Raw genomic sequence first — 13,433 nt, forward strand, 5'->3', positions numbered from 1 at the left:
AAATGGCTGAACCGAAAGACATTGAACCTGAACAAACGCCCAGCCCTCCTGTGCGCGAAATTGTCTCGACCTCTAGCGAGAATGAGCCAACAGAGGAGGAGCTTGCAACTTTGAGAAAGGTGGCTGGTAAACTGCCATGGTCGGCATTTCTCGTCGCTATTGTCGAGCTATGTGAGCGATTCGCGTACTATGGTCTAAATGGGCCGTTCCAGGTAAGTTCTTAGGGCCGTAAGCATTAAGAGCTATGACACTAACTGTTGTTTTCAGAATTATATGCAGCATAAGTACAAGGAGCCCAGCGGGGTCCCTGGAGCGATTGGTGAGCTACTTTGATTCTTAACCAAACCCTTCGTCTTTGTACTTACGCTCTGAATAGGGCTTGGTCAATCCACAGCAACGGGACTTAGCAGCTTTTTCCAGGTATGGATGACCCGGTTGACATCTCGGAGCTCCTCTAATCTAATCTTCTCCATGCCTGCAGTTTTGGTGCTACGTCACTCCCATCATTGGTGCGATCATTGCAGACCAATACATGGGAAAGTACAACACTATTGTGATCTTTGCCTTGATCTATATTTCCGGCCTCATTGTTCTGTTCTGCACAGCACTTCCTGTTGCCATTGAGCATGGAGCGTCCCTTGGTGGTTTGGTAGCAGCAATGATTATCGTTGGGCTTGGCACAGGCGGAATCAAGTCCAACATATCCCCTTTGATTGCCGAGCAAGTGACTGCGACGAAACCTGAAATAAAGACCCTGAAGACCGGTGAAAGGGTTATCGTTGATCCTGCACGCACTGTGGAGCGCGTCTGTAAGTGATATTAGCCATGGCGCATTTTAATGGACTAAGCTAATTGAATTCACAGATATGATTTTCTATATGTGTATTAACACTGGATCACTGGCCGCAATCGCAACTACAGAACTAGAACTACACATTGGATTTTGGGCTGCCTACTTGCTTCCACTCTGCATGTTTATTGCTGGGTTCGTCGTACTCATTGTAGGTCGAAAACTCTATGTTGTCCGGCCACCAAAAGGCTCTATTTATCTACGTGCCTTCAAGGTCATGTATATCGGCATGAAAAATGGAGGAAACCTAGATGCTGCCAAAAGCTCCTCCCAGCGACACAGAGGTGGGCGTGTATTTCCATGGGATGATCAGTTCGTGGATGAAATGAAACGAGCCTTGGTAGCTTGTCGAGTTTTCATGTAAGTGATTTTACAGTTAAACCTAGGTCTTCCTGTTACTGAATTTGGTTGTATAGCTATTTCCCTATCTACTGGGTTTGTTACCAGCAGATGGTGAATAACTTTGTGTCGCAAGCCGCAACTATGCAACTTCATGGGATTCCCAACGATATTATGCAGAACATTAACCCTCTAGCAATCATCATATTCATTCCAATCTGTGATAGGATCGTTTATCCTCTGCTGCGTAAGAGAGGTAAGTTGTAATTAATTCGCCTCGAAAATACAACACCCGCTGATATAACCATAGGCATCAAGTTCAAACCCATTACACGCATAACTACGGGTTTCCTATTTGCCTCCATTGCAATGGCTTATGCCGCTATTGTGCAGCATCTCATTTATAGTAGCCCCCCATGCTACAACGCTCCCATGAAATGCGATGCGAGCAAGGACGGAAAGTTGCCAAATCAAGTCCATGTTGCCATCCAATCTCCTGCATACCTTATGATTGGTCTCTCTGAAATATTCGCTAGCATTACTGGCTTAGAATACGCATATACAAAGGCGCCTCCTTCCATGAAATCATTCGTCATGGCCATGTTCTTACTCACCTCGGCATTTGGTGCTGCCCTTGGCATGGCCATATCCCCTGTTGCTAAGGATCCTAAACTTGTTGTAAGTTTGATCTTCTCTCCAGGATAACCAGCAGTCCATCTCTAACCTCGAATTAGTGGATGTATACTGGATTGTCTATCGCGTCGGCGGTGGCCGGCATTATTTTCTGGATCCTCTTCAGTCGCTACAATGCTAAAGAGGAAGATATGAATGCTCTGGCAGAAAAGGAGTTACGCGAAGATAGACCAGTTGCTGCAAAACAGAATTCCATTATCTGAATAGTGTTTATCTTTTCACGAGATGGATGGTTTGGAGTAACTACTGGGCTGCTTGAATGTCTCTCAATGAAAAACTCGGACGGTGGGTGTGATGTTCTGGGTGATGTCTACAGTTTCTTCTTGATCACTAAAATGATCCACGACGGAATATTAATCACACACTGCCTCTATGGGTATCTAACAATACTAGTAATGGATAGTGTATATTTCACGCTTATGATCATGCACATGTAAACCGAAGAAGCAACTGGTCGACCAAGGAACCATGCTACTTCGCTTCCCAGACTTATCCAACGAAAACAAAGCAGCCGGGGCTCCTCGGCAATTACCCCTTTTCAAGTTAACCATGAGTGCATGAACATGAAGGGCGTGAGCAATGTCATCGATCTTGACAACCCTGGGAGTCCCCCCCAGCGTCATACATATGCACCACGACACACCAAATTCTCGTATTGATTGCATCATCCCATAACCAATCGGCAGGACCGTGCTTAAATGCAAGACCATGGGCGTTGTCGGAAAATATAGGGATCCCAGAAGTATATCTATCGTCCCAGTCATACTTGAAATCCGAGCCGAGGTGGTTTCTTTTCACAGCTCCCGACTCTTAACACACGGAACATTCTTTAGCTCACATAACTACCACGGGCTTCGGCTGTGGGGGCGGGAGGTGGATGCATTAACGAGAACTAGCATATGCCTTGGATGCATAATTGTTGTTGTTCAACAGCTGACAGGGCGTTATATTACACCATACGACATTATCACAGCCACGTTTTGGATGTGTGGAAAGCAGAATGTGATGGATGTATGACAGCTGCGCCTTGTAGACACAGACATGCCATGCCCCCTTGGCGGGACGCCTCCCAAGACGGGCGACAAATGTGCTAAGAGTCGGCGAATTTATGACATGGCGGGGACATCCTAGGGACATCCTAGGGGCTGCCGAGGGGCATGCATGGATACTCTACGCGGTCTAGAAGGTCAAGTCAGGGGAGGAAAATTAACTCCGACACTTGTTTCTTTTTTGTATGTATGCTATCGTCGATTCGCCATGCAAAAGCCAAAGGTACTCGCTCACACAAGGAGGGTAGAAGTGGTAGTAGAAAGGAACAAGACAGGAACAAGAAAAAAAATGGGACAAGACAGGAAACCAGGGGGTATGGACTAGGAGGAAAAGTAACTACACAAAATGAAAACCGTTAAAAAGAAATTAGTTAAGAAAATTGGATGAAGGAGAGGAAGAAAAGGTCAAATATCGGGGGGGTCAGCGTTGTCGCGTGAAGGGGATTTGAATGCAGAGGAACGGGGAGAGAAAGGACAGACAGAGAAAGGAAAGGGAATCAGTACTAGAGCTTGGAGCCTTGGTCTTCACCACGAGGCGATATGTCTCCGTTCGAGGTGCCATTCATACGACCGATGGAGGAGAGGAGAATGCCAACTTCGCGTTCGAGCGAGTTAACCTCGGAATGCGGGTTATACATTTTGGATTTGATCCAAGAGTCCAGATCGGAGTCAGTGAAGGTTCGGATCGCCGTTTCGCGGTCCACCTTGGCCTCCTGGGCGGCACGGATGACTCCTCTGGCAACGGCCACGCTGACTTCACGGATTCTTGTGATTTCAGGGTATAGTAGGCCTCGGTCAAGCTCCTCGGTTGTCAGGGATGTCGAAAGGGCGTCTGCAGCGGCGTAGATCATGCTATCGGTGACTTCGACGGCCTTGGAGAGGATAGTTCCGAGTCCGATACCGGGGAACACATACATGTTGTTGCCCTGGCCAGGGTAGTACGTTGATGTCTCACCAGCGCTGTTCTTAAAGGAGAATGAAGGGAATGGAGAGCCAGAAGCGAAAAGGGCACGGCCGTCGGTGTGTGTGATGGCAGACTTGAAGTCACATTCCGAGTTAGCGGAGGGGTTCGAGAGAGGGAAGATGATGGGCTGCTTGTTATTGTCGGCCATCTTCTTGAGGATCTCAGGGGTGAAGACGCCTCCAAGGGTGGAGAGCCCCATCAGCATGGTGGGCTTGACATGGTCTACAACTTCTTCCAAGGTCTTGAACTGCTGGCCGTTGTTATCATGACGGGCAAAGTAGACTTTGTGGGCTGCGAGTCTGTCGCCTCGGTCCGCAGTGACAAGACCCTTCGTGTCAACAAGGTAGAAGCAAGCTTTGGCCTCATCCTCGGTCATTCCCTCCTTGACGAAGAAATCGACGATCTGCTTAGCAACACCAACACCTGCACTTCCAGCGCCGAGGAACACAGCACGGTGGTCCTTTGGTGGAACGCCAGATCGCTTGACGGCATTTATCACACCGCCCAAAATGACGGCTCCAGTTCCCTGGATATCATCGTTGAAACAAGTGTAGTTGTGCCGGTATTTTTCAAGGGCCGGGAAGGGATTCTTGAAGTCTTCAAATTGTATAACAATACTATCGCATTGTTAGCCAGATAACGATAATTCGGCCAATTGGCCCATCATAATAATAATTGCTTACCCTGGCCATCTCTCGGTCAATGCAGCCATAAGCTCATCCATGAACTCAAGCTCTTGCTCTTGAGTAACCTTGCCGCGGCGGCTACCCATGTACAGAGGATCTTCTCTTAGAGCCTTATTGCTGGTTCCCAAGTCGAGGGTGAGGGGGAGAGTAGCTTCAGGCCTGATGCCAGCACAGGCAGTATAGAGAGCAAGCTTGCCAATTGGGATGCCCATTCCGTTGATTCCAAGATCACCCAATCCCAATATTCTCGAGCCATCGGTGATGACGGTAATGTCAACATTTGGCTGGGGCCAGTTCTGAATAACTGCAGCAATGTTTCCTCGGTCTTCGTAGCTAAGGTACATTCCTATATCAAAATTAATACGACACAGCTCGTAGCAGGCGCAGAATCACACCACAAAGCTCACCTTCGGGCTGCTGATATATCTCGGACCATTTCTGGCAAGCCTCACCAACAACGGGTGTGTAGATCAGGGGAGTAAGCTCCTGCACAACGGTCAGTCTTCCGTCCACCAATCGCTTGTCTAACGGCCCAGGATCACGCATATACCTGTAGATGGTCCATGACCAGGCGGTAGAATAGATGCACACTGTTCTTGCGGATTGTGCTGAGGTAGAGGAACTTCTCGATGGGCGTAGACTTGAGAGCTAGCTGGGCAAGACCTGTAGCGGCAGTCAGCTTCTGCACCGCACTGTGAAGCTTCCTGCGCACTTACATCTTGTCTTCTGCACCTCGTAGCTCTCTGCACGCGGCGGCGTGAGTCCGTATGTCCGCAGGTACTTGCGGATGTATCCTGGGTTCGCAGTGTCAAGGTAGCCGTCACTAGAGAAGAAGCCCGTCCAGACAAGGCAGATGGCGGCTGTCAGCAAACCGAAAACGGCAAGGCGGTGAGGCTATACTGCTGGCCCAAAAGGGAAGATCTCGACGTCGACGAAAGAACAACGCCAACACCGGCACACTTACACTGGAGAGCCGGTCGAGCCAGCGGGCGACTGGGCGGGAGACGAGGAGTGCATAGCGTTATACTGGGGGCAGTACAGGCTGGGACCGAGCATGCTGGGTTTGGAGCGCAATGGCAGTGAGGCAAGGGGGCCAGCAGAGCGAGAGGTGAGTGTGCGAGTGCGAGCAACAGCAGCAGCAGCAGCAGAAGAAGAAGAAGAAGAAGAAGAAGCAACAGAAGCAAGCCTGTGATGCGTCGAGAGAGGTGGACGAGAAAGCATCTCCCTCCCGAGGAATGAGGAAGAGGGCGTTGATATATAGTTAATGGTAACCAATCTTCTTCCAGGGGCCCACGTCAGTACGGTTTCTCGCTATGCTCTCCTTTGCTTTGCTTTTGAAACCAGGATTGGAGCCGGATTCTGGGGAAGGGAAGGGGACGGCGAGCAAGGGCAGGGAGAAGAGGAGAGCAAGCAGAAGTTAGCCTGGCCGTCACGACAAGGAAACTCAGTGTGAAGCTTGCGATGCCTTGCGGAGGTAACTCCTTCGGGATCGGGCGATGTCGGGACAATCTGACTGCAACGCCGCTGGCGCGCTCGAGCTGGACTGGACGAGATGCGTTTCACCAAAGCCCAAGGGGAGCAACTCTTCCCGAGAATTTGAAATGCGACAGGGCGGTCACTGGCTGGCTAAAACTTCGTTCCCGGCGCTGAACGCGCATATCAGAGACTTTTTTTGGGTGGGTGTCTGACAGTGTCTGAAGTATACTCCGTTCTCATACATAGTTATGTTCCTGCATCATGGAAAAGAGTGACTGACTACCACCAGATCGAAGCAAAGCTCCTGCGCACGATCACCAAGGAAAGACGTTGTTCAACCGTTCATTGCCCGATCGTGCAATGACGAACTTGTGTCTTGGCCTACAATTGCTTCTTTTCTGATTGCTGTTGTTGTTGTACCTTTTTTTTTTTTTTTTTGTTGTTTCCGCTTGTGAAGGTGCTTTGATCATCGTACCCAGCTCTGGAGGGCCCCGAGTCTAAGGGTTGGGTTGTTAATACAACTATTCGAATGGTGTTCGAAATTAAATTACAGCCCTCTGTTCTCAAGTCCCCTTTTTGGGACATTCAATACTCACCACAAGAGGATCCTGGGTTTCTTCGACGTCCCATCCTGACAAGGGAAGCTCCCGATCCGCTGCAAGCTTGACAAGGGTGGTTTCTGACAGGGTATGGATATGCTTCCTCTCATGCTCCACCCTAGACGAACAGGGAAGATCCCTGCCAGCCATGGTTTGAAGACGTTGTTTGGTTTTGGGGCTGCCCAACAAAATTTCAAGGGCCCAGAACCCAAAGTATGGACAAACAACCCAATCATACCGACGAATATATGATTCCACAAGCCACATTTTAGCAACCGTTGGGCTCTCTTCTTTGCAGTTCACCAGCCGTCGAATGGGGTTCAAGGTCATTACTCGACGACACCATGAAGAGAAGTTTCCTGAAGGTGAGAGGCAGTGCGCCTCCCCGGGTTGTCGCGATAATTATGCCTCGTTCAGCAGTACGAGGACCTTTGGTCGATAGTTAATCACCGTTACCCAGGCCTGGGTCTATATGGGCAAGGGCGATCTAATGTTGCTCCCATATCCGAATATATTACTAATAATGGCGCAATAATCTGTTGCAGGCACATTCGTGGCGTTGTAAGGGTCACTGCTCCGTATCGAGCGGCTGAAGCAAGGCAGAGGCAGATATTCACGGCACCATGGTTCGTATCCATTTCATGTCTAATAATAATTTCACGCAGAGACAAACAGCCACCATGCTCCTCTCGCTTTGATGAATCACAAATCAGACTAAAAAGGCAGCGCTTCTTCACGCAGCAACAGCAGCCCAACTAGTTATCGACTACCACCGCCCCAACGAGATCTTTCAACAGTACGGAGTACTCCGTAGTATTTTGATCTCCGAACTAGTTAGTTACTGATGAACGGTGCATTCTAGCCGGGGAGTTTCGCTCACCATAGGTTATCCTGTTTTGGAATGCGCCGAAATGAATCGCCGTTCCGATACGATAGGCCACAGTCGGCTCCTTGTTCCATCGCAAACCACCCCTTGAGGATTCTGACACAGTCGGGCCAAAGAACCCATACCCATACCCATGCTGCTGCAGGCACCGTTTCGCCCTTCCATTGCCTTCCAGAACATACGCTAGTGCCGAAAATTAGTTAGCTAAGCCGCTCATGGCCAATCCATTCCCAACCACAGCCACCAGAAAAACAGCACGGTCTTTCGTATTGTACTCGGCACTAATATGAAAGTGGCTAGTTAACGCCGAGCGGCTTTGACAATTGGGCGAGAAGGCTGCGGATCAAGTTACCGTGGCAAGACGAGCTGATGATGATGGACGTGTTTGATGTTACCTTTCCGGGTTCACAGAGTAATATCAAGTATGCAACAGGTTTAAGGATTTACGGAGTACGAAAATGGAGTAGGATTTCGCATTACATTCGCGACCATGGCTGCCCCTTTTATGCATGTTCTCACCACCCTCCCTTCGTCCCGTCCCGCACGACCTCTTACCGGATTTGTTGACTAGCCTGCTAACTAGCGAACCCGAGTGATCGACTGTTTAGTTCCCACGACGGCCAAAAGGAGCAGAGACATATGTCTGATAGCTGGTTGGTTACATGAATCAGGAACTGCGGGAAGATGAAGTGATACGTCAAACAACCAATTGTATTCCTCTCCAGCGGCGTTTTCATGCATCGCGCTCTACGGAGCACTGTGTCCCTGTATTCAGCTCTAATAACAAACGCAGATAATCCTACCCTCAAGGGTGTGAACACAGCCGGCTGTAAGCTTTCAAAGAGAACAACGGAATTGGCCAAATCTAAACGATGGCTGATCCTCTACCGCAAAAATTGATATGCAAGAGGGACGGTTGGGGTCAATCAGCCCTTGGGATGCGCAAGCTGACCTGCCCGCTCCCCTCCAACCGACAGACCCAGCTTCCACTCCAGCCTAACACAATTCACACTATATTTGAAACCCATGTGTGATGGACGTGTCGTTCTCGCCAAAGTTACAAATGCCCACCGCCCACTTGCTAGACAGTCATGAAGTAATATCTCATGGCTGAATCGTAATCCATCAAAACCTCCGCCTCCATATCCTCAATCCTTACAACTCTCTGTTGCGAGACAAACAGCTCATAGGCATCCACCATAATTGATGGGGCAACTACTGCACAGATGTACTTAGAACTGCAGCCGTCGCCATTATCCTTGGCAGCAGCCCTGGTCTGATCAAATGCGCCTTCGGGAGCAAGCAACATAAGAAAATGAATCGGGTCGTTTGGTGACTGGGGAGTAACGCGCACAAACATCCCAGGCTTGAGGCGTTCTTTGAACGGGATGGCCGGTTCCTTCGGCTCACTAATCGTGGCGCTTTTAGTCTTCAGGGAACGGGAGTCAACGTGGAGCTGCCATATCTTATCAAAAAAGGCTCTGGCCTGCTCGGGCCGTACTCCATCTGTCTTTAGGCATCGGGAGACAAATTCGCTCTTAGGCAGCTTGCATATCTGTATCCCAGACTCAATGGGCGCAACATGCGATGGATCTACAGGAGGTGAACCGGACTATGTTATATAGCTGTCAGTTAGCATGTTGCCTCTGTTAGGGGTGGGAGGGAAAGAAAATGGGGCCGAGCGAAAACAAAGGGCATGCTTAGATGGGACCAACAACAGACATTGTTCACAATCCAATCTCGCAGCTGCTTGTTAGTCCAGGTACGTGGGACCGCTGGATCATAGACAACTGGCTTCAATTTTGGCACCTGAACCCTGAGCATTTCTGCATATCGAAGGGAACTCTTCCCCTGATTTGCGTCAATAGCGCTGGGGCTAACGCATGCAACGACGGCAGTCTTGCAGGAACGATGGCTATTGACGTCAAACACATGTTTCAGCACCTTGGTGAGCGTGGTGTTGCGGAACGGGATATGCACATGTTTCGAGCTAGTGCCGCCTGAAGCCGTATTCTCGTTGATGTTCCAGGTAGCCCGACCTCGAATACAGTCCTTGAGCGTAGAAAGAAAGGAGTTGATATCTTTTGTTTCTTTCATGCGTTCTGGTGTGTGGTCCTTGGAATCCGCCGCTGCCTCACTACCTGCTAGGTCGACCAAAAAGAGCAGACCGTCAGGGCAGTCGGGATCATCCTTGTTTTCGATCCTGATTCGGCAGACAGCGTGTGAGCGCGAAGAGGCATCGTTTTTAAGCGTCGGGGCACTAGCACGGAAGATCATGCTTGTCTTGATCAGGTCGAGGAAATCCTCGATCGTCGAGGGGGTGCGTTCGACAATACCTACCAACTGCGTCTCTCCAAATGAATCTTCCATGACGCTGATCCGATGCTTGTCATTGAGGAGGTCTGAATGCAGTCAATAAATGAAAACGGGTGCGCCAGGGGGGAGGGAATGCGCTCCCTACCAAATGCCGCTTTTCCTGCCAGCTCAAACACAGACATGTGAACACTGCGTCGACCAGGGATCTTCCCGCCTAACAAATCCGATGCGATGAAGGTTTCCATTTCATTTACGGTAAAGGTCTTGCCTGATCCAGTCTGACCGTATGCAAAGAATGTTCCAACGCCGCCGCTCCATGCCCATGGCACCAGGGGAGCTACAAAATCGTCGTATATCGACTTTGTTGTGCTCTCTGGCCCATATGCTCGGTCGACAAGGAAGCTAGACGACTGTGACAGGTCTTGGTAACATGAACGTGGAGAAGCCTGCTATAACGTATGTACTGTTCCAGGGGTATATCGCAGTTGTTCATGTACGTACATTCAAAGCAGGTTGTCCGTTGACCTTGAGTCGAAGTTCATGCACATCGAGCTCGCCATTTCCATCACTGCGAACAAACAAGCCTGGGATATGACCAGCTTCCTGCTCGTGGGGGAGAATTGGGCGTATCCTCGCTGAGATGGTCGTGTCAGAGGAGACCTCGCTCTCGTTTCCATTCTTCGTTTGTCCAGCAACAGGCTTTGGCTTAAACTCCCTGACTTTCTCAACAAAGAAAGCCTTGTGTTCAGCGAGAGAAATCGGAAGTGCCATATCTCTTGTTATTTGCAACTCTTCTGTTGTTGGTTCTGGGTATTAGCATCTCCCTCCTCAGCAAAGCAGCCCGCCAGGCAACCACTTCACCTTCTCTTGGCCTTTTATGTTTATGACTTCTTTTTGGTCTAGAACGGCCAAGAGGTCGGCTCCCGGCTTGGCGCCCGCCTGCCCCAAGCTTACAGCTTATTACGTAGTTTTGGGAACTCAAGGTTGGACGACCAACAGCAAACTGGGAAGAAAACAGGGCGTGACATGTCGGTGCTCATTTGCACACCCTATATAGGGAGCTGATCTGTCCAGCTGTTGTCCTGCTTTTATCTTAAAAGGAAGCCGAACTGGCCGTGCATGAGGCGAGGATAAATAGCTGACCTCTGCTGCCACATCCAACTATAAGAACTCGCTCCACAACCTGCCCAAACTAGGGAAGAAGACACAATGCTGTCGTGCTGCAGACCACGAAAAGATGCTACCGGTGAACGAGAGCCTCTGCTTCCAGCCTCAGAGTCAGAAACTGAGCTGCAGCGGAAAGTAAAGCAGAAATTCCGTCAATATGAGATGTTCCGAGCGTTGTCCGCTGGTTACATGCCCACAACAGAGCAAGCAGCAGCTCTTCTGCGACTTGTCCTCGTTTCCGATGTGCTGAACCCAGATAACCCCATGCTGAGTCCGAGGGGCGGAAGGATAGCAAAGGATTGTCGAGCGTGGACCCGAATATTCATTGCTCTGTTGCGAGAGAAAAACAGTGGCGACCAGCTACAGGAAATCATAAGCCAGTTCATCCACTCGAACGTTTCTATAAACACAGCCCAGGTTGCTTCTGCAGCATCAAAATCCAAGGCCAGGGCAGATACTATTGCTGGTATTTTTGAACTCTTATCCTTTGTAGATATCAGGTCTCATATTGCTGAATGTCTGTGGCGGACAAGCTAATTATCTGAATATCATAGCATACGAAAGCGTACGCACCGTTGGTAAACTTCTTATGACCAATTCGGACTTTCGTCGTTTGATCGGAGACATTACCACTATTGGCCGCAGCATCTTTTCTGACACCACGGCATCACTCTCAGACGCTATAAATAGGGTCGCAGAGGAGGTGGAGCCGTCGGAATCACAGAAAAACAGTGTCAAGGCAACAAATGGCGATGATAAACAGGCTCCCACCTCTGATGAGTTAATGCAAGATGGGGAGCAGGTTATGGAGACTGCGAAGGAAGGGCTGGAGGATACCGGGCGTGCAGCCAAAAAGAGTGCTGAAACCAACATATCCACCGAAGTGCAAGATTCACTCTTCTACCAGATGAAAAAGACAGTGGAAGACTTGCGGTTAAGATCTGATTACGATAAATCCGTGTCAACCATATCAGGACTTGTCCAGCGGTATGCTGGAATATACATGCAGACTATAGGATCCACAGTTGAGGGTGCTTCGGACGCTTTGGACATCGACCCAGAGTTGCATGACGCCATGAAGAACTTATGGGAGCTTGCAAGATCCTTTGGTAGCCAAAACGAATGGCAATCTCTTGAAAGTAAATTCCAGCAGCTGATGCAAGGTGCCAAAAGAAGCACTGGAGTTAATGACACACTTGACCACATTGGACAATCCATTTACAGCCTCTTCACCGACCCCAGTTTCTGGGACTCTGGAGAAGACACCGTGAAAACCCTGAAGGAAAAAGTAAAGGAGGCTGAAGGCGACCTGCCGCAGCAGGAATTCAAGGACTTCATCTATCAACTCAAGAAAACACTTATATCTGTCACCCAGGATGCCGCTGTTGCGAAACTCATCACAGCCACAAAGAAAATTGCACTGGGTATATGTGAAGCCTATCGTAATGAAGGTATTCGTCTTATGGCAGACGCCCTCAACATCTTCCTCCCTCTATTAATTCGAGCTATCCAATATATACCCATACCAAGATTGGAAGTCTCGGTCCCTCAAATGGATCTTCTGCTTGAAAACGTCGTGATTGAACCAGGTCACACTGTTCACAATTCTTCGTTTCTTCCATACCAGGTCCTAGTCACCACAATAAGCAACATGGAACTTCGTAAGACCCATTCGAAGGAGGCGGTTTCAGGCATGAAAAACGTCGTTAACGTCACCCTCAATGGCCTTTGTTTTTCCGCAAATGATTTTGGCTACTGGATAAAGGCACATAGGCCTCCTTTCCCATCCATCTTTGACGAAGGAATCGCTAGTTTCTGCCTCGATCAACGCGGAATCGACGTGTCTTGTGAATTCGAGGTTGGCAAAGAGCGGTTGGAACAGATTCTGTCTCTCCGTGCAGTGAGAGTTCATATCCACAAGTTGGACTACTCTATTGCCAAGAGCCGCTGGTCATGTATCTTGTGGGCTCTCAAACCTTTCCTCAAACACATGATCAGACGCAGCCTGGAGAAAATGATAGCCGAAAAGATAGTTGGCTATGCTAGGGCAGCAAATCGAGAACTGCTCTTTGTGAGAGAGCGCCTACGCGCCGCGCGCATAGCTGATCCTGACGACTTCCTAACTTTTATCAGAGCGGTTATGGCTAGGCTGAGTGGGAAGGCGGACCCAAATATATTCACTAGACTCGGGTTTGACGCTCAGCGGGGGGGTATCTTCGACGGCGTCTATGCCCCAGGCAGTCTTGCCAAAGCCTGGCATGAGGAACAGCAGAGAGCGGACGAGCTTATTGAAAGAAGCAGCCAGGACAGCCTTAACCAAAGGCCGACTTGGAGGAATAGTATATTCGACGTCCCAGCCAGGGGCCACTAACCCAGCTACTGTTTTGATATTATGCAGCCCTCGCTTT

General features: G+C 49.4%; 5 protein-coding genes across 5 annotated transcripts; 2 read left to right on the top strand and 3 right to left on the bottom strand.

Moving 5' to 3' along the window:
• Nucleotides 1–2: 2 nt before the first annotated feature.
• TRV_02281 (MFS peptide transporter, putative) lies at nucleotides 3–2,085 on the top strand (the record flags this gene model as incomplete). The annotated part of the gene is made up of 8 exons (XM_003023488.1): nucleotides 3–212; nucleotides 268–319; nucleotides 377–420; nucleotides 482–809; nucleotides 865–1,210; nucleotides 1,267–1,445; nucleotides 1,500–1,867; nucleotides 1,924–2,085. The coding sequence occupies 8 exons, from the start codon at nucleotides 3–5 to the stop codon at nucleotides 2,083–2,085; spliced, it is 1,689 nt and encodes a 562-aa protein (XP_003023534.1).
• A 1,349-nt stretch (nucleotides 2,086–3,434) lies between these two features.
• Nucleotides 3,435–5,802, bottom strand: TRV_02282 (malate dehydrogenase, putative; the record flags this gene model as incomplete). Its single annotated transcript, XM_003023489.1, has 6 exons — nucleotides 3,435–4,512; nucleotides 4,579–4,927; nucleotides 4,989–5,067; nucleotides 5,132–5,244; nucleotides 5,298–5,404; nucleotides 5,546–5,802. The coding sequence occupies 6 exons, from the start codon at nucleotides 5,800–5,802 to the stop codon at nucleotides 3,435–3,437; spliced, it is 1,983 nt and encodes a 660-aa protein (XP_003023535.1).
• An 818-nt stretch (nucleotides 5,803–6,620) lies between these two features.
• Nucleotides 6,621–6,986, bottom strand: TRV_02283 (uncharacterized protein; the record flags this gene model as incomplete). Its single annotated transcript, XM_003023490.1, has 1 exon — nucleotides 6,621–6,986. One exon carries the CDS (start codon nucleotides 6,984–6,986, stop codon nucleotides 6,621–6,623), a length of 366 nt encoding a protein of 121 aa, XP_003023536.1.
• Nucleotides 6,987–8,623: 1,637 nt separating this feature from the next.
• Nucleotides 8,624–10,629, bottom strand: TRV_02284 (uncharacterized protein; the record flags this gene model as incomplete). The annotated part of the gene is made up of 4 exons (XM_003023491.1): nucleotides 8,624–9,154; nucleotides 9,265–9,944; nucleotides 10,004–10,307; nucleotides 10,360–10,629. The coding sequence occupies 4 exons, from the start codon at nucleotides 10,627–10,629 to the stop codon at nucleotides 8,624–8,626; spliced, it is 1,785 nt and encodes a 594-aa protein (XP_003023537.1).
• A 438-nt stretch (nucleotides 10,630–11,067) lies between these two features.
• TRV_02285 (uncharacterized protein) lies at nucleotides 11,068–13,396 on the top strand (the record flags this gene model as incomplete). The annotated part of the gene is made up of 2 exons (XM_003023492.1): nucleotides 11,068–11,491; nucleotides 11,526–13,396. The coding sequence occupies 2 exons, from the start codon at nucleotides 11,068–11,070 to the stop codon at nucleotides 13,394–13,396; spliced, it is 2,295 nt and encodes a 764-aa protein (XP_003023538.1).
• Between the last annotated feature and the right edge of the window lie 37 nt (nucleotides 13,397–13,433).

The sequence above is a fragment of the Trichophyton verrucosum genome (assembly GCF_000151505.1).
Source record: "Trichophyton verrucosum HKI 0517 chromosome Unknown contig00205_1.f1.exp, whole genome shotgun sequence".
Classification (NCBI taxonomy): domain Eukaryota; kingdom Fungi; phylum Ascomycota; class Eurotiomycetes; order Onygenales; family Arthrodermataceae; genus Trichophyton; species Trichophyton verrucosum.